Consider the following 20,662-nt stretch of genomic DNA (forward strand, 5'->3'; position numbering starts at 1 on the left):
TCTGTCTGTCCATGTGGATTAGTGTTTACTTAGAGAGTGGTGTGGGAAAGAGCTGATCTGTGCATATTTATGTACAGTATGCAAGTACAATGATGAGAGGCAGTTGAAGGCTCATGCATGCTTATAACAAGTTATAAAGCATATATTAGGTTTAGGTGTTACCTAAAATGTTCATAATGAGACATTGCACCCCTTATATATCTACAGGTCAAGACTGCTCCCTCATAGACGCCTGTGCCACCAGCCCCTGTGCCAATGGTGCCCGCTGTGCCAATTGGAATAACCACTACAACTGTTCCTGCCCGCCCGGGTTCCAGGGGAAGAACTGCCGCAACGATATCGATGAGTGCCGCAAGCCTGGCGTCTGTCTCAACGCAGGCCTCTGCATGAACACCCATGGTTCCTTCCGCTGCCAGTGCCCACCTGGGTACAGCGGGCGCACCTGCGAGGTGTCCTCCCTGCCCTGCGCCCCCTCCCAGTGCATCAACGGGGGCACCTGCCGCCCGACCGGAGATCACACCTACGACTGTGCCTGCCTGCCAGGTAAACTGATTGGCTCATAAACTGACCCCCACACACAAACACACACACACAGTGCCTCAACACAGACCCCAGAGCCCCACCAGTCACTGTGAACCCCAGGTCTTTCCCAGGGTTTCCCAGGCAGGCTGTGTGACGTAGCTGCCAGTGCTGCATCCTGGTGGGATGTGGGATCTACTCCCCTGTCTTTCCCAGGTTCCCAGGTCATGCCTCTCTCTCTCTCTCTCTCTCTCTCTCGCTCTCTCTCTCTCTCTCTGGCTGCTATTAATAGCTTGTTGACGGGACGGGGGACTAACAGGGGTGGGAGAGGAGAGTGGGCCGCTGCTCTACTCCAAACTGCTTCCTTCAGGAGGAATTTACTTCATGGCCCTTCTGGCTTCCCTCCTGGGAGCTGACAGGAAATGTCTCTGGGCCGGAGAGGAAGTCATTGAAACTGTGAGAGATTATAAAACAAGCAAACATGGCAGAGAGTAGTGGACCTCTGGAGCGCAGCACAGCGCTGTGTGTCAGCCCGGTGGTGTCAGGGCCCTCCCTGGTGCTCTGCTGCTGCCTACTGTGGGAAACACCACGCCATGAGAACATGTAAACACTTAGACGCCCACTGAACATTTTTACTGCCCCTCTCAGCCCTTTACCTCCACAGCTGTGGGAAGTGAGGGGAATGTTTAGGAAGACTATATGGATGGAAGTGGGGGGCAATGGATGTGTTAGTGAGCACTTAACTCTAATGGGAGTGCCTGTTATCCCTGAGATTTAGCCTCTTGGCTCACCTCTCTCTTTCCCTCCTCTCTGTTCTCTCTCTCTCACTCTCTCTCTCTACAGGGTTCGAGGGACACAACTGTGAGACGAACGTGGACGACTGCCCAGGGCATAAGTGTATGAATGGAGGCCTGTGTGTGGATGGAGTCAACACCTATAATTGCCAGTGCCCACCTGAGTGGACAGGTCAGTACTGTGCAGAGGATGTCAATGAGTGCCTTATGCAGCCCAATGCCTGCCACAACGGAGGCACCTGTTTCAACACCATCGGGGGGCACACCTGCGTGTGCGTCAACGGCTGGACAGGAGACGACTGCAGCGAGAACATCGACGACTGTGCCACCGCCGTGTGCTTCAACGGAGCCACCTGCCACGACCGCGTGGCGTCCTTCTTCTGCGAATGCCCTGTGGGGAAAACCGGTGAGTCCACTGTCTCTCTGTGTCCCAGTTAGGGTTGTGAAATTCCGGGAACTTTCCCCAAATTACCTGGTTTTCCTGAAATCCCCATCTGGAAAACCAGGGAAGTTTAGGGAATTTTGCAGTCCTAGTCCCAGTCAGCAGTATGTTAGTTATGGTCTTGTTTATTTACTCATAGGAGGACAGTGTTACTGACATGGCTCTGTTTGTCCCTGTGTCCCCTCCCTCAGGTCTGCTTTGTCACCTGGACGACGCTTGCGTCAGCAACCCATGTAACGAGGGCGCCGTGTGTGACACCAACCCCCTGAACGGGCGCGCCATCTGCACCTGTCCCGCCGGCTTTGTGGGCGGAGCCTGCAACCAGGACATGGACGAGTGTTCCATTGGTAAAATGGCATATTATTTAGCATTGCCCTCTGCTTTGTGTTGGTCCTATCTCACCTGGTCCTGCCCTATATGTACTGTGTGTGAGCGGGTGCACTGACCCCTGTTCCCTCTTCCTACAGGTGCCAACCCCTGTGAACACTTTGGGAAGTGTGTAAACACGGAGGGGTCCTTCCAGTGCCAGTGTGGCCGAGGCTACGCCGGCCCCCGCTGTGAGATCGACATCAACGAGTGTCTGTCCATGCCCTGCCAGAACGATGCCACCTGTCTGGACCGCATCGGAGAGTTCACCTGCATCTGCATGCCAGGTAGGACCACCCTGACCCCGACCACCTGGAGACACCTCACAGCACAGAACTACAGCCAGGGAACTACAGAGAAGTACAGCTAGGGAACTACCGGGAACTACAGCTAGAGAACTACAGCCAGGGAACTACAGAGAAATGCAGCTAGGGTACTACAGGGAACTACAGCTAGAGAACTACAGCCAGGGAACTACAGAGAAATGCAGCTAGGGAACTACAGGGAACTACAGCTAGAGAACTACAGCCAGGGAACTACAGAGAAATGCAGCTAGGGGACTACAGGGAACTACTGCTAGGGAACTTAGCCAGGGAACTGCAGAGAAGTACATCTAGGGAACTACAGCCAGGGAACTACAGCCATGGAACTACAGCCAGAGAAGTACAGAGAAGTACAGCTAGGGAACTACAGCCAGGGAACTACAGCCAGAGAACTACAGATAAGTACAGCTAGGGAACTACAGCCAGGGAACTACAGCCAGAGAACTACAGAGAACTACAGCCAGGGAACTACAGGGAAGTACAGCTAGGGAACTACAGCCAGGGAATTACAGCCCAGTCCTGTCACATCTCATCTCTCACTGCTCTCCCATCCCTCTTGTTTACTATAGACCCTCTGAGCCCCAGACACACTGGAGATGATGGCTTTACACTTGACTTTCCCAGAGTAGCTGTAGCCATAGCTCTAACCCTCCACCAACCCTCAGCACTAGATCTTGTTATGTAACACGTTCTCACTGCTGCTGCTGGTGGTGGTGGTGGGCTAGAGAGGTGCTCATAACTTTGACACCGGTGGTCCCAGTAAGACAGCCAGCCAGTGTGTTAGTTAGAACGGTACAGAATCAAGGCTCCCGACCCTCCTTCACAAACACATTGAAACTCTCACGCATGGCACCGTCCTCAGTCCATGCATCCTGGCTGGGGGTTTGGTTTGGGGGACTATGCAAATTAGGGATGGGAGTCGTGGTCTATAGGGCTGGATGGTGAGAGAGAGAGGGAGAGAGAGAAGCGAGGCGAGGGGGAGGAGTGTGCTGTGAATAATAATGAGCAGTGGAGTGGTGGGAATGGAGCCGAACAATAGGGCCTCTCTGTGCTCCACTTTGCACCCCTCATACACACACAGAGAAGAGAAGGGAGAGAGGCTTTTTCCCAGAGCTTCTACCCTCCCCCTTCCCCTCCACCTCCCCGTTCATGTTCCACAGACAGCCCCCTTCCTCTCCTCTCTCTCCACCCTCCTCATCATCGGCTAGCCTGGTGGAGTTCCATGTGGAGTGGCCGATTCTTCCTGATTCCATGCTGCCTCTGTCTCTTCAGAGCCGCCGCGGCCCACTCCACACTCAGTTTCACCTCAATGGAGGGGACACTGCAACACTCTATAGCACCATACCACTGATTATAGGACAGTTGTCAATGGGAAAGATGACCCAGGGACAGGGAGTGGTAATACTCTGTGGAACCACGGCGGGGTGTGGTGATCCAGGTCACAGCCTTAGCCCAGGCAGCAGTTCAATTAGGTGTATTTGTGATGGTTTCCCATCCAGGGAGAAAAAGCTAACGTTCCCCCTGTGGTTTGGGGCTCTGACAAGAGCGGTGTTGATTGAAAACCTTCTGTGGCCCCCTGAGACTGAGACTGTGAGAAAACTATTTCCACTGCTAGAACTCCCCTAGATAGATAGGGAAACAATATTGTCATGCCTCCTGGACATAGAAGGCCCAGATTAATCGTTTTTCACTTCACAGTTTTGCATTTTATGAAAAAGTATGATCTTTGATATTTGTGTTAATAATGTATATGCAGGGGGGTGTATTTCTATAGCAATTCTGTTGATTGTCCTGTTTGAAAATCCAATAAATATATGTGTTAAAAAATATATATATATGCGGCAGGTAGCTTAGTGGGTAAGAGCGTTGTGCCAGTAACCGAAAGGTCGCTGGTTCTAATCCCCGAGCCGACTAGGTGAAAAATCTGCCGATGTGCCCTTAAGCAAGGCACTTAACCCTAATTGCTCCTGTAAGTCGCTCTGGATAAGAGCGTCTGCTAAATGACTAAAATGTAAATGTATTTACTTTCCAGGCTACATGGGGACCTACTGTGAGGTGGATGTGGATGAGTGTGAGAGCAACCCTTGTGTGAACGACGGTATCTGCCGGGACATGGTCAATGGATTCACATGCACCTGCCAGCCAGGTAAGATCTGAATCTCTCTGAGCTGTTTAGGTACAGAACCTCTCCAGCCTTTCATAATCAAAATGTCTAACCTTGTGTTGGTCAGTGTGAACCAAACAGGTGTGAGATGTGGAGTTAAATGTCCCTGTGAATCAGAGTGCTCCTCCTGCTAGTTGTGTCTGATGGGAGTTTAGAGCAACCAAGCCCAGTCATAAAAGCCATGCAGGCCCCAGAGGCAGCCTGCCTATCCTCTCCACTGAACAAAGACACTATTGTGACCCCCCACAACCCCTCCCCCTTCCTCTCCCCCTCTATGGTGGAATGTGGAAGGGACAGCAGTCCTACTAATGAGATTCTTTTTCAGGTTCGCAATTTACATCTGGGGCAGACATCCCCCCTCACCCCCCATCTAGCTATTGAGCCTGTGTAGCTGATGCAGGCAGGGAGGGGGGGTTCCCTGAGAGAGAAAACAATCCCACTGTCTCTCCCCCTCTAACCTCCTGCCCCAAGCAGCAACACAGACACACAGAGACACACAGACCAGGTCCATCCTCCTCACACTGTTAATCACCACTAGGTATTCCTAAACCAACCGCACCAATTGACTCCTCCAAGGGTCCCTTCCCAATTGATTTCTGTTGCTTTGCCAGACAAACTTTTTCTCAGACGTGGAATAGAAGTTCATTTAAAGCCTACTTTGGTGTTGCCATCTCAACAAATTGAGAACAAGCTATTTCAGACACTGTAGAAGAATGTGTACAAGAATAAATGTCTCAGCTAGTTGACCAAGGCATTAACCATACTCAGGATTCTGGTTTGACATTTACATTAATGTTGGGGCAAGAAATCAATTTAAATGGTAGGCATATGGGAGATAAAATCTTGCTGGGTTAAGCGATTGGTAGACAGATTTGTTTTTAAACATTCTTTAGTCATTTAGTAGACGCTCTTATCCAGAGCGACTTACAGTTTAGTGAGTGCATAATTTTTTTTTTTTCATACTGGTCCCCCATGGGAATCGAACCCACAACCCTGGCGTTGCAAGCGCCATGCTCTACCAACTGAGCTACACGGGACTACAACCGTGACTTGACATTAGCAGACATTCCAGAACACAACATAGTCCTTGAGAGTCCAGACGTTCTCAAATTCACCAGACATCCCAGAATGCATCATAACAGAACACTGAAGATTTTAGACATTGCAGAACCTAACCCTCTCCAGAACCATGTTTAGGTCCAATTCTCTGGATCACACTCTGGATTTCAAGTCCATGGATCAATGACGATAGACCGTCGTCACCCTGTCCAGACACTTTAGAACCTTACCATCCCACTGTCCAGACGTCCCACATCTAACCTAGCCTGGAGACCTCTGGCCCCTTAAGGAGCGCGGGCTGACCTCACTGTGGACCCATCTACTGGAGCTTTTCTCTGACCCCTCACCTCTGTATTTGCCTGTCCCAGGGTTTACTGGCACCATGTGTCAGATCGACATTGATGAGTGCGCCAGCACGCCCTGCCAGAACGGAGCCAAGTGTTACGACCGGCCCAACGGATACGAGTGCCGCTGTGCTGAAGGTAAGGAGCAATAATAATGTACATTTATTTTTGTCAGTGTGTGTTCTGTGTTTGTGTGTGTCAGTGTGTACATACATGAGTGCTCCTAGACTGACAATCACCCCCTACAGCAGGCACGTCTGTCCCCTCACCTCTATAGGGGTTATAGATGGTGATGGTCTCAGTGAGAGTAGGTGTGATGGTGGGGTCAGATGACTCCCTGGTTGTGTGTCTGTTGTGGCCTCAGACTGCTGATTGGACTGGACCTGGGAGACTGTTGCTGGAGATGGACTGGGACTGAGGCTGAGCTTGGGTTGAGACTGGGCTGGGGTTGAGGCTGGACTGAGGCCCCTAATCCCCACTCTTCTCCCCAGCCGGTCCCTCAGACCCCACACAGGGTCACCCAGGGCCAGCAGCTGCTGGGGGGGTGGGGGGTGGTTAGGGCTGGTCATCACCCCGACATCTGTTCCTCTGTACCCCACAATACATACCCCCATACACCCCAACACACTGCACTGGCCTTATGGCATATCTTAGCTCACTCAAGGTCATTCCCATTCACATTAGCATCTATGTGTAAGAATGTGAACAGCTCAGCTACAGTGGGTTTTAGCTGGTTTCTTGAGCAAGTGTGTTTGTGTTAGTTTGTCTAGCGTGTGTGTGTGTGTGTGTGTGTTTGTGTGTGTTTGTCGGAGGCTGTGTCTATGTGTGTGTATGGGGAGCCTGTTGCATTGTTTAGCGGTGGCCAGCTGCTTGGTATTCCCTGTGTCCCCCCACCCCCCCTCCTCTGTTATTGAGTGAAGTGGCCCTGTTAGACGTGGTGTGGCCCATTGTCCCCGGCGGGAACAAAGCCAGGCCTGTGAGCCTTGTCAAGGGCCCTACTCCTTCTACACCGCAAGGACCTGTCCCCTGGCCCACAGCACGACGGGGCCTGCCTAGCACCCGGCACAGCAGCGCTCAGCTCTCTCTGCACCACCACACCACAACGCTCTGCACTGCACGCTAACGAACCAACTAACACTGCTCAGTCTCACACATACAACACCGTCGGCATGGAAACCACGGGGCCCAGAACTCCAAACTGTAGAAGCTTTCATAGAGAGAGAAAGAGTGGGAAATAGGGGGAGGTAATAGAAAGGAATAAAGAGGGAAGTGGAGAAAGAGGGAAATGAAAGGGAAATGGAGATGGAGAGAAGTGAATGGGAGAGGGGAAATGGTAGGAGGGGTTTGGATGAGGAGAGGTTGCTGGGTGGCAGGCAGATTTAAAGAAAAAAACTGTGTCTAAAAGATGAAGAGTGTGATGCAAAGAACCCCCAAGAGGCCTGTTCTAATTCCTGTTGTCTCTTTCTCCAGGGTACGAGGGCACACTGTGCGAGAGCAACACCAACAACTGCCAGCCCGACCCGTGCCACCACGGCACCTGCGTGGACGGCATCGCCAGCTACACTTGTAACTGCGAGGCGGGCTACACGGGCTACCGCTGCGAGAACCAGCTGAACGAGTGCCATAGTAACCCCTGCCAGAACGGGGGCAAGTGTGTAGACCTGGTCAACAAGTACATCTGCCAGTGTCAACACGGCACCTCAGGTGAGAGAGCAGTACCAATAGAGATTTATAACACTAAATATCTTCAACTTTATTCTGTTTATGGACACAGAATTTCTGCTGGGGTCTCTGTCATAGTACTGCTGTTTGATTGGTGTTCTCTCTTGTCCACACAGGTACCAACTGTGAGATTAACTTTGATGACTGCGCCAGCAAACCATGTGACTATGGCATCTGCAAGGACGGCATCAACCGCTACGACTGCGTGTGCAAACCAGGCTTCACCGGCCCTCTGTGCAACGTGGAGATGGACGAGTGCTCGTCCGGCCCCTGCAGAAACGGGGGTACGTGTGTGGACGAGGAGAACGGCTTCCACTGCCAGTGTCCCGAGGGCTTCCAGCCTCCCTACTGCTACTCCCAGGTGGACGAGTGTGGCAGCAACCCCTGTGTGCACGGCGCCTGCAGAGATGACATCAACGGCTACCGCTGTGACTGTGAGCCCGGCTGGGTGGGGAAGAACTGTGACCTAGACCGTAATGACTGTCTGCCCAGCCCTTGTCAGAACGCTGGCACCTGCATCGACCAGCTGAACGGATTCACCTGCAAGTGTCGCCAGGGCTTCAGAGGTGAGCCTGCTGCCCTATCCCAAACCCTATCCCTAACTCTGACTCTAGACACACATAGGCACTACAGCAGCCTAACAAGCATACACCAGGCACCCGTGATGTATACACTCTCACAGCATACAAACACAATCACTGTTTGAAAATAAACATCTACAGACCGTGTAAACTGCTGTACGTTGGCCTTGTTTGGTTTGGTTTCCATCCATAAATTGTCCCATCTAATGTACTGGCTCATATTGCCCTCTAGTGGATATCTAAAAGAACTGCAGCGAGTGACAGCCAGTTTACTAGTCTTAGTTAGGTTTATCCCCATGTTAAATTAACCTACTCAATGACTCTACTCTGTATCGTAATCTAACACATCTCCCTTATGTCGCTCTCTCCTGTGTTGCCTAGGTAACCTGTGCCAGGTAAACATCAACGAGTGTTCGTCCAGTCCGTGTCTGAACCAGGGCACGTGTGTGGACGGCGTGGCCAGTTTCACCTGTCTGTGTGAGCTGCCTTACAGCGGGCCCACCTGTGCCGACGTGCTCACCCCCTGCTCCCCCAACCCCTGTGCCAACCATGCCCTGTGCACCCACACACCTGACTACCTGGGCTACCAGTGCAACTGCCAGCAAGGATGGCAAGGTCAGCTGTGCAACATTGACGTGAACGAGTGCATCGCCAACCCGTGTAAGAACCGTGGTACCTGCACCAACACACAGGGAGGGTTCGTGTGCACCTGCCGTGGCGGCTTCACCGGGCCCAGCTGTGAGACGGACATCAACGACTGTGCCCCTAGTGAGTGACCAATGAGAGACTAGCAACGTTCTATTACTGTACTTCATTATCCATAGGACCACTGTCTCTGCTGCTGCTGTACAATACCGGCCTCCATATCTGCTACTACTTCCTCCAACTCCAGTTTATCGCATTATCCATAGAACTATAGTACTGTATAGACATATCATATCATCCTCCTCTCCCTCCATCCCTAACCCCCCTCTCTCTCTCCGTCTTCCTGCAGACCCGTGTCTGAGTAGGGGTTCCTGTACGGACGGTGTGAACTCGTTCCGCTGCAGCTGTCTGCCAGGCTTCACGGGGCCGCGCTGTGCCGTGGAGGTGAACGAGTGTCAGAGCGCCCCCTGTAAGAACGGAGGCACCTGCACAGACTACGTCAACAGCTACACCTGCACCTGCAGACCTGGCTTCACTGGCATTAACTGTGAGACAAACATCCCTGACTGCACTGAAAGGTGAGTGTGATAGTCCGCTTCAGGGGGAGAGTGGTGTGTGTGTGTGTGTGTGTGTGTGTGCATGCACGTGTGCCCTTTGTGACCTTTGAAACAGTGTGTGTTCTGATGTGTGCAGAATGGATCAACAGTGATGATATAACTATCTTTTACCCTACACCCACAGCTCATGCTTCAACGGCGGTACCTGTACAGACAAGATCAACGGCTACTCCTGTACCTGCCGCTCAGGCTTCACAGGCTCCCACTGCCAGTATGAGGTGAATGAGTGTGACTCCCAGCCATGCCTCAACGGAGGGGTCTGCCAGGACGCTCTGGAGTCCTTCCGCTGCTCCTGCCCCAAGGGATACACAGGCAACCGCTGCCAGGTACACACACACGGCATTTCTATTCTATACTATTCTATACTATTCTATTCTATACTATTCTATAGTAATCCAGAACACATTAACACAAACACATGTTCAGATACTGTGGTGTTAAGCTGGTCCTCTTCTCTGTCTCTCCAGATGCCAGTGGACTGGTGCAGACGATCGTCTCCCTGTCAGAACGGAGGGCGCTGTCGTCAGAAGGACGCCTCCTTCTCCTGTGAGTGTCTGGGAGGCTGGTCTGGACGCTACTGTGACATCCCTGGGGTTTCCTGTGAGGTGGCCGCGCTCAAGAGAGGTACGGACGCATGCTCTGTTCTTGCTATTTGTGTGTGTTTACTGTAAGTGTTTAGCGCAGCAGTGTCCAACTCATTTTGCCCCAGGGGCCGCATTCGGTCTTCAACAAGGTCTAGAAGGTCATACAAAAATTGTGTTATATTTCCTCGCTATCAAAATTAGCAAAGAATTGTCCTCTATCCATAGTTTTGGGATTTTTCGATGCTCCCTGACTGTCTAGCTTTCATTTCGGTGATTATTAGCGAGCTGGACACAGTCAAGAAACTGTATGAATGTAGGTCCATTATCATTTCTACACAGTTTCGATTTGGTTTGAGTCATTTTAAAGTATATGTTTAACACCCCTGGTTTAGCGCATGTATACAGTATGTGTTTATATGTATACCGTGGTATAACTGTCCCCGGTCTCTTGTCTGCTCCCAGGCCTCCAGACAGACGAGCTGTGTCACCACGGAGGTCACTGTGTCAACACAGGCAACACCCACTACTGTAAGTGTCCAACAGACTACACAGACAGCTACTGTGAGAGCCAGGTGGACCACTGTGAGGACAAACCCTGTCGCAACGGCGCCACCTGCAGGGCCTACGTGGGAGGATACCAGTGTGACGTGAGTCGGATTAGTCAAGTCTGAATTCTGTATAAACTGCAGTTAATGCCTTAATGTTGTTGTAATACAGTTATAGATATGATGTTAATGGTATGTGTCTATGGCCCTACAGTGTATGCCAGGCTACACCGGAGAGAACTGTGAGATGGAGGTCAATGAGTGCCAGTCTCACCCGTGCCAGAACGGTGGAACCTGCATTGACCTGGTGGGACACTACATCTGCTCCTGCCCACCTGGCACCTTGGGTATGTCCTCACCCATGTCCTCTTCCATACTCACAACATGTCCTCTTCCATACTCACAACATGTCCTCTTCCATACTCACAACATGTCCTCTTCCATACTCACAACATGTCCTGTTATTTCCTTGTGAAGTGAATAAAGAGGAGAGAATCCTATATTGAGTATGGTTACACGCACACAATAATATGATTATTGTGGATAGTCAGATTGATATAATAGTTAGTTTAAAACATTTACATGCTTTTCAAGAAGAACGATTTCCCTAATAATCCTGTTTACATGGACACATCTGAAATCAGGCTGCTTGATGGGACTTTGATGAATGCAGAAAATTGCCAAACAAAATAAACCATGTTATTTTTGGGAAGCTTATTTGATAGGCTTCCCTATCTGAGTTCGGACATATAAAGTTTGTATGTGAAAGCTACTTCTAAGATGCATACTTTCAGTTTTTACAGACTCACTTCACTCGCGCATAAGGGAGGCTTGTGCTGCTGGTGCTGCCTGGCACATGCACAGATCAAATACACTGCTGGAACTCAGATTTACATGTCCTAATAATTAGAAAAGATTGCTCAGAAAACCAGGTGTTTTAATCAGCGTATGCTTACTACCATTATAACCTTACGCTGATTAAGATGAGCAGAGTAAGGTGTTTACATGACTAATGCCATGCTCTGCCTACTGCCATAATCAGTTTAATATCTAATTATTAGTGTGCATGTAAATGTACTCAATATTGATACCCGGCCATTTCTCCTTTAGGTGTTCTGTGTGAGATCAATGAGGATGACTGTGCTCCTCCTCTGAGGCTGCACGGGACTCCTCCTAAGTGTCTGAACAACGGTACCTGTGTGGACAGGGTGGGGGGCTACCGCTGTAACTGTCCTCCTGGCTTCACTGGAGAGAGGTGTGAGGGGGACATCAACGAGTGTCACTCCAACCCCTGCAGCCCCACCAACAGTCTGGACTGCATCCAGCTCCCCAACGACTACCAGTGTGTCTGCAAGCCCGGCTTCACAGGTAAGGAGGGTGTGCGTGTGTGTATAGTCGTATTGTTGTGTATATAAATGTGTGTGTTTGTATCTGTTTGCACCAGTCTAACGTGTGTGTGTGTTATTGTGTGCAGGTCGTCGGTGCCAGAGCAGGTTCAGTGTGTGTGAGTCTCAGCCCTGTCAGAACGGAGGGGCCTGTTCTGTCTCCAGCAGCTCAGCCCTTGAATACGCCTGTACCTGTCAGCTGGTAAGGATCAACATGTCACTGTCGCACACTTTTATCTAGTGTCTAGTCCACCTGTGGAAACAGCTGATATTTCTATAACCATCTCTATCTCCCTGACCTTCCCTGCTCAAATAGCATAACCTAGAAACATATGTCAAAGACCCCTGGATTTATTACAATACTAACATCCATGTCTCATGTATTGTAGTTGACCACATGTCTGTTTCTTACCCACACTGACTATGTATGTGAATGTTCTCCCTCCTCAGGGCTATGCTGGGAACAACTGTGAGAGGAGCATGTCGTGCCGGGAGTTGTCCTGCTATAATGGAGGTAGCTGTGCTCTGACCACGCGGGGCGCCCGCTGTACCTGCCTGACTGGCTACGCCGGGCCCCAGTGCCAGCACCATAGTAACGAGGGCTGCTCCTCCCAGCCGTGCCGCAACGGAGGCCTCTGCACCGAGGAGACCAGCTTCCCCTTCTTCCACTGCCAGTGTGTCCAAGGCTGGACGGGCAAGCGCTGCGAGCAGGGCAGCACTAGGCTGGCAGAGCCCCCTCCGCCGCCCAACTGCCCCCTGCCCGACTGCCACGGCAAGGCCAACGACGGTGTCTGCGACAAGGAGTGCAACACATTCCTCTGCCGCTGGGACGGGGCCGACTGCTCGCTGGGGGTGAACCCGTGGGCGCGCTGCACCGACCCGCGCTGCTGGCGTGTCTTCAACAACAGCCAGTGTGACGAGGCGTGCAACAATGCTGACTGCCTCTACGACAACTTTGACTGCAAGAACAAGGAGAAAATCTGCAAGTAAGTACTCCACCTCCATCATTCTGTTCTGGACTCTCATTCTTTCACCTGACCCTCTACTATATGTAACCCTCTAAGCTGATCTCTCTAACTCTCTCTGTCTCCACCAGTCCCATCTACAAGACGTACTGTATCGACCACTACGCTGACGGTCGCTGTGACCAGGGCTGTAACTCAGAGGAGTGTGGCTGGGACGGTCTGGACTGTGCAGAGAAGGTTCCAGAGGACCTGGCTGACGGGGTGCTGGTCCTGGTGGTCCTGCTACCCCCGGAGGAGCTAGTACGTACGGGCCCCGCCTTCCTGCAGAAGCTCAGCGCCATCCTGAGAACCACCCTGCGCTTCCGCCTGGACCAAAACGGAGAGGCCATGATCCGGCCCTACATCCGGAGAGAGGCGCGCCTCAAACGAGAGCTGCAGCCCCACCAGGAGGTCATTGGGTCCATAGTGTACCTGGAGATAGACAACCGTCTGTGTTCCCAGAGCTCTGATGACTGTTTCCCGTCGGCAAACAGTGCAGCAGACTACCTGGGAGCCCTGTCAGCCGTGAAGATGCTCAACTTCCCATACCAAATCAAAGAAGTCCGCGGTGAGTAGGAACACACAGACACTATACCAGGATACAGCATCTAAAGATAACATGAGATAACATTAAAAACATTGATATATATGTCATTTCTTCACCACATACTGTAACCACAGCTCATATACTAAAGTCCTTGTTATAACATGTAGGTGAGAAGTTCCCAGAAGTTATAGACATGCCAGAGTGGGGCAAACTGATGCTGGTGGGCGTGGCAGCCCTGTTCCTATTGGTCATCCTGGTGGTGGGCGTGCTGATCGCCCGCAGGAAGAGAGAACACAGCACCCTGTGGTTCCCCGAGGGCTTTTTCCCCAAGAAGGAACCCAGCAGCAACAAGAACCGCAGGGAACCCTTGGGCCAGGATGCACTGGGCATGAAGTGAGTAGTCACACTGTTGTGTCCTCAGTACACTTACAGCACTCCTATGGTGATTCCAAATCAATGTATCTGCTCCACTATGGTATTGTGACTGTGTTTTACCTGTCTCTCTCCAGACACATGCCCAAGACGGTGGAGGAGTCTCTGCTTGGCGACCACAGTGACTCGTGGATTGACACAGACTGCCCTGAGGCCAAGAGACTGAAGGTTGAGGAGCCCAGCATCCTGTCAGACAGTGAAGACACTGTAGACTGTAGACAGTGGACCCAGCACCACCTAGCGGCTGCAGACATCCGTATGCCCCCCTCCATGGCCCTCACCCCGCCCCAGGGAGAGTTCGACCAGGACTGCATGGACGTCAACGTCCGAGGACCTGGTCAGTATTGAAATAAATCACATGGAACGTTGTTGTGTCATGTGCAGGGGGATGCGTCTGGATTGGAATCCTTGAGACAGTAGTATATTATTTAAAAAACTCCTCCTGATTCATATTCCCACTGTTTATTGTTAGTTGCTACATTTGATATTTTTGATATGTTCCTGTCTGTTATGTATTGGTTGACACATTGACTGACCCTGTGCCTCTCCCTTCCTTCTCTCCACCAGACGGTTTCACCCCTCTGATGCTGGCGTCGTTCTGCGGAGGCGGTCTGGAGCCCGAGCTCCCCGAGGAGGAGGAGTCAGAGGAGTGTTCCGCCAACATAATCTCTGACCTCATCTACCAGGGCGCCACATTGGCCGCCCAGACGGACCGCACCGGAGAGACCGCCCTTCATCTGGCTGCCCGCTACGCCCGCGCTGACGCTGCCAAGCGGCTGTTGGACGCCGGGGCCGACGCCAATGCACAGGACAACACAGGACGCACGCCGCTACACGCTGCCGTGGCCGCCGATGCCCAGGGGGTGTTCCAGGTAAATACACACACACTTTTCAAATGCTTAATGTTTAAGTTATATCTTCACATTTACTCAGTGTATACCTCAGTCTTTCTATACGCATAATTACACATGTAAGACTTGACTTTGCTACTACTTACAGTAGTCCACTTGCTGAGTTGACTGTTGCCTCATCTGCCAGACTGACATATGTTATTTCTCCCTGTCTGTCCTGGTTAGATTCTGATCAGGACCCGGGCCACAGACCTGGACTCTCGTATGTACGACGGCTCCACCGCCCTGATCCTGGCTGCCCGCCTGGCTGTAGAGGGCATGGTGGAGGAACTCATCACCTGTCACGCAGACATCAACGCTGTCGACGAACTGGGTACGTGATTGGCCAAACTAGTGTGTGCGGTGCAGCATACTGTGTGTGTGTGTGTGTGTGTGTTGAAGAGAGAGTTCATGCAGTTGAATGGTGATACTGTGTTTAGTGGTAAGAGGTAGGAGGAGTAACAACAGTGTGTGTTCCTCTCATCCAAGGTAAATCTGCTCTGCACTGGGCAGCTGCTGTCAACAACGTGGAGGCCACCATGGCCCTGCTGAAGAACGGAGCCAACAAAGACATGCAGGACCTCAAGGTACACACAGCCCTCCACCTATATCTACAGCTGTCAGCTACCCACAGTGATACAATCTTGAATATATAGAGAGATATTGGGGAGCAAACATGTCTAATTTTCTCTCTCTCTCTCTCTCTCTCTCTGTATATTAGGAGGAGACTCCTCTCTTCCTGGCGGCGCGTGAGGGTAGTTGTGAGGCAGTCAAGATCCTCCTGGCCCACTTCGCCAACAGGGAGATAACCGACCATATGGACCGTCTGCCTCGGGACATCGCCCAGGATCGAATGCACCATGACATTGTTCAGCTGTTGGATGAGTACAACACAGTGAGGAGCCCCCAGGGCCACGGAGGGGCCCCACACCACCTGGCCGGGACACACACCTTGTCCCCCCTCATGTGTCCCCCCAGTGCCTTCATGCCCGGCCTGAAGAACACCCCCCAGGGGAAGAAGAGTCGCCGCCCCGGGGCCAAGGGTTCAGGTCTGGGAGGGCAGCATGCCCAGAACCTCAAGGATTCAGCTAAGGCCCGCAACAAGAAGCTGACCCTGGACATGCAGAGCGCCCTGCTGGAGAGCTCTGTCACCCTGTCCCCGTCGACTCCCTGGACTCCCCCGCGGAGGGGCCAACAATGCCGGCTACATCACCAACCCCTGCTCCCCGGTGGCCATGCCCTCCTCTGGGCTCTTCCACTCCTCCATGTCAGTGCCCAGCACTCCCATGGTGCATAGCAGCATGATGGACGGCTCTGGCCCCTTCGCTGTGTCTCTGGCCCAGCTCAACGACCTGGGAGATGGAGGCATGTCCATGCAGGGCCGCGTGTCCATGGCCAGCCAGGTCAACCAGGGCCCCCACGGCTACGTGCTCAACGCCCGGCCAGCTGGGGGCTCAACATGGGCCTGGTGAGCCCTGTCAGCGTGCCCTTCGACTGGCACAGCCGCATGCCCCCCTCCTCCCAGTGCGGGGGACAGGTGGTGAACCTGGTCCACAGCAGCCAGGCGGGCATGCACCCTCAGAGCCCCATGCAGCAGCAGCAGAACAGCCTCATGATGCAGCAGCACCAGCAGCACCTGTACCGCAGCGCCCAGCAGGCCATGCTGCAGCCCACGCCTGTCATCGCCAGCACGCCCATCTCCCTCAGCCCTGTCAAGCTGCCCTCCATCGCAGAGCAGCAGCAGCAGCTCCACAACCACTCCATGGCCAGCCAGCAGAGCCTCCGCATGGGCACCTCCTCCCCACCCACCCCCCAGACGACACAGCCCCCTCCAGCCTTCTTCCAGCAGCAGCAGCCCCCCGGGCAGCAGCAGCCTCCTCAGCCCCAGCCAGCCCCTCAGCCCACCTCTCCCCAGGCCTCCCAGGCCCCTCCTCCCCAGGCCAGTGGCAGCACTGCAGGCTTGGAGGACTACCCCACCCCGCCCTCCCAGCACAGCTACTCCTCCGCCCTGGATGCCACCCCCAAGCATTACCTCCGCCTGCCCAGCGAGCATCCCTACCTAACCCCCTCCCCAGAGTCGCCCGAGCCCTGGTCCAGCCCCTCCCCCCACTGTGTGTCTGATTGGTCAGACTCCACCCCCAGCCCGGCGGTGGCCGGTCCTGCCCAAACCCAGATCCCCCATGTCCAGGAGTCCAACGGCAAGATGCAGGTGTTTGCATGAACCCCCAAGGCACCTGGTTAACACATGGTTAACAGAGACCTGCCTGGGGGAGAGGAGAGAGGAGACGACTGGCTGTAAAGGCCTGTGTGTCTCGAGTTTATGTGTCAGCCTGGTTCCAAGATTTTCATTGGATTTGGATTGACTGTGTTTTTTGCAGAGAAAGAGTCAAGGGAAATGTGTGTTGTCTGGATATGAAAGAGCAGACAATTTAATGAAGTAAGACTTATTCTGTCACAGATGGACTTGTTTTTTTATTATTATAAAAAGTATATGAAGAAAACAAAGTCTTTCATTTCAAAGACTTAGGGACGCTCTCCTGAAAAACTAACAAACTTTTTAAAAAGTAGATAAAAGAAAGAAAAAAGAAAAAATGTTGAAGGGAATTCCTTTATTTTTATTTATTGTTTTTTTGTGTTTCTCAGAACTGCCTTTTCAGGTGTTTTCTCAGTCTCTTTCTGTCCTGCCCTCTCACACAGTGTTTCACACTCACCTGTTACATGGAACACGGCTTGGGCTCACCTGAGGCCAGTGGTGTTACAAGGAAAACTACTAGTGATTCACTCACTCACTCCCCACCACCACCAGTGTCTAACACACCGTAGGCAGATCAACATGGGGTTCAGACAGAAAGAGGAAGAGGTCTCGCCTCTCTTGACTGATGTTATTTATTTAGGCCAACAGGTAAAACGATCAGATTGGCTTGGGAACAAATATGTAGTCTTTTAAGTTGGCTGTCATTAGTGATATTATGTTCTGATTTGATGAACTAGGGAAAAAAGAACTGATTACATTCTGTAGAAGTATTATTTGTAAGAATGTAGAATGATGGGCGTCTCTGAAGCACTTCACGGGACAAAGCGTTTGGAGGGAGGGTGATCGTGAGATGGGGTTCTGACATTGCAATGAAGCACTCTGCTTATCCACACACACAGAGCCAGGAAGGCATTTAAACATTCATTACAGTACGTTCATTGGCCAGTGTTCAGTCAGACAGACAGACAACTAAACAAAAACAGTGATGTGTTAAAGTTTCAACTTCAGCCACGTTCTTCCCCAGGCTGTCTGGGTGAGTGTCAGTCCCACACATGGCTCGAGTCATCCTCCTGGTCATTAGTCTCATTGGTCCTGGTCTAAAGGGTCTGCCTACCACTGTCAGTGTAAACCCACCCATTCTGCCATCACTACTTAAGTCATAGCTTGTTTTCACTCATTCTGAAAATTCATTCAGATGAGGGCATTATTATTATCACTGCCCTTTAGTTTTGGTTTTACTCAGTTATGTGTTTGTTTTTTATATACTGTATATGTGTTGACACCATGGTTACCTTTTTGAACATCTCTTCAGTGTACTAAGCTATGTTTATCGGCTGCTATTCTTTTACCACTCCCCTGCAAACATTCCTGCATGTTGCCTGTCAGTATGATAGCATGTTTTTTACTGGTTCTATTCTATTCTTTGACCCCTGGTCCTGTTTTTGTGTAGCCTGAGTCCCACATCTGTTTGTGCTCTCTTGCCTGCTCCATTGCTGTCATTGTTATGTGTGCAAGACCGCAAACATAGATCTGGGACTCAGGCTAGCTGTTGTGTTGGCCAATAGACGCACATTCTCTTGCGGTTCCATTGGTAATTGAGGTGTTGGTATGTTCTCTCTCCTGTGGTTCAGTTATGGATAAGTCTGTGGACTGATTCCAACTCTGGTGCGGTCCAGTCGTGGTCAGTCAGTCGTTCAGTGTGAGGGCGTGGCTGGTGGGTTGGGACTGCTAGTGCTCTGTCACTCCTCAGGGAGGTGTTATACTACGGCATGCAGAGGAGCGTTCCCCTGCATCTTTAGCAGCTTGCACCCCACCAGCCACGGACAGGACATTTAGACATGACTTGTTAGAAGACGTGGAAGGAGAGAACACTACTATGTAGTGCTGCACCCTCTACTGTAGCTCTTTACTATGGATGTCACTCCCCAGTGATCCAACTAACCCTCACAACCACACCACTGCTGCTCCCTGGCTAGGATACTTACTGCTGGAGATGTAGTACTTACTACTGGGAAAGCCAATCACCTCTATGCCCACCAGATCCTCCTCCCCTGTTCGGTTTCATTACTATGTTTCCTTCACCCGTCCAAGCCTGTTCACTATAACCAGCTACTACAGTAGAGTCAGACATGGGAGGTTTCTGGGTTGGACTGATACTAGGTTCAGATTCCAGTTCAGGGTTCATTTAGTGAAGTATCTATTTGTTGTCCTTTGATTTCCTTTCCTGGCCACACTACTATGCTCTGTCTCTACATTTCAGATATCCCAACTTCTGTCTGTAAATAATGTTTGTCCTGGGTAGATCTACTTGTTTAAGATGAATGTTATGTTTCTAAAAATGATTATGTACTAAAAAGGACAAAAAGAAAATTGAGGATGTGACTGATATTTTATTGGTCTTGTATTATTAGAAGTCATAGATATTTTCTATCATTATTATTAATTCCTATACTTGTTTAAAAGTAGTTTAAAAATCATTGTACATAAAAACCGTTCCACAATGTTTCTTTCTACAGACAAAAGTTGTAAAATACGTCACTTCTAATAAAAACTGTAGGGAACTACATTTCTGTGTTTGTGTATCATATTTTCACACATTTATATTTGACTTATAATAATGCACTAATTATTATGTATTGCATGTGAATAGAGCAAATAGTTTAAAATGTAGAATATGATGTTGGTTGCAGTTTTAGTGGATGGTTAAGGGCATCGTTACTGCCTTCCTGAGACCTAGAAGTACTGTCTCCCCAGATTTAGAAATGTCTTAGTGTTTCTGGGTCAGTGGTATTGACAGTGCTTCTTGAGTACGTTGTTACGGCACTGAGAGTAGTGAGTTCGTGCCCATGTCGGGTGGAATTTCCACTCTGTCACAATTGCGGTGGATTTCCACTATCAATATTGCACAAAAGTAAACAAGTCTACAAGGAGGGACAGACATGTTCTTTAAATGGTATAAAACGGAACTGCCAAAGACCTTGCTATTCATAATAGTTGGTTACCTTGAATAGGGGGTGGGGGATTATTATTCTATAATAATTCTGAAGTATGTCTTTAAATTAAAGTTGACATTTATTGCAGGCTTTGGATGTGCTCATTCTACTGCTCCCTGTGGCAGTCAATACTCTACCATACGACACCATGCCAGTGGATTGTGCTGATGTGTATAGAAGGGGCTTTGGACACAGTGGAGTGTACACCATCTACCCTGCAGGAGAAACCTCCCCCATCCAGGTCTACTGTGACATGGGCTGTGAGAACCAACCTGAGGGGGGGGAAATGGACAGTGTGTATAGTGAATAGACCTTTTGTTTATAGTGTTTTGAGCTTCATCAAAAAAAAAATCACTACCACTACCTCAGGGCTCAATCTGTGTTGTTGTTTGCACAATTAACATTTGAAGTAGAAAATGTTATCAACCGGAGATGGATAAAAATTCCCCTGG

At 50.8% G+C, this 20,662-nt stretch overlaps 1 protein-coding gene across 1 annotated transcript in view; it reads left to right on the top strand.

The window, feature by feature from the left end:
• Positions 1-19,783, top strand: part of LOC121550867 (neurogenic locus notch homolog protein 2-like) — a 41,875-nt gene extending 22,092 nt beyond the window's left edge. Inside the window, 26 exon segments of the mRNA XM_041863262.2 lie at positions 208-543; positions 1,363-1,719; positions 1,947-2,102; positions 2,223-2,408; positions 4,477-4,590; positions 6,036-6,149; positions 7,482-7,715; positions 7,850-8,299; positions 8,696-9,082; positions 9,309-9,537; positions 9,701-9,902; positions 10,044-10,200; positions 10,623-10,807; positions 10,920-11,052; positions 11,816-12,073; positions 12,180-12,292; positions 12,541-13,076; positions 13,187-13,662; positions 13,809-14,034; positions 14,151-14,410; positions 14,641-14,945; positions 15,150-15,297; positions 15,453-15,550; positions 15,685-16,133; positions 16,135-16,402; positions 16,405-19,783. Coding sequence (XP_041719196.2) covers positions 208-543; positions 1,363-1,719; positions 1,947-2,102; positions 2,223-2,408; positions 4,477-4,590; positions 6,036-6,149; positions 7,482-7,715; positions 7,850-8,299; positions 8,696-9,082; positions 9,309-9,537; positions 9,701-9,902; positions 10,044-10,200; positions 10,623-10,807; positions 10,920-11,052; positions 11,816-12,073; positions 12,180-12,292; positions 12,541-13,076; positions 13,187-13,662; positions 13,809-14,034; positions 14,151-14,410; positions 14,641-14,945; positions 15,150-15,297; positions 15,453-15,550; positions 15,685-16,133; positions 16,135-16,402; positions 16,405-17,184 — 7,157 coding nt within the window. The 3' untranslated portion in view covers positions 17,185-19,783.
• The last annotated feature ends 879 nt before the right edge of the window (positions 19,784-20,662 follow it).

The sequence above is a fragment of the Coregonus clupeaformis genome, chromosome 35 (genome assembly GCF_020615455.1).
Source record: "Coregonus clupeaformis isolate EN_2021a chromosome 35, ASM2061545v1, whole genome shotgun sequence".
NCBI lineage: Eukaryota > Metazoa > Chordata > Actinopteri > Salmoniformes > Salmonidae > Coregonus > Coregonus clupeaformis.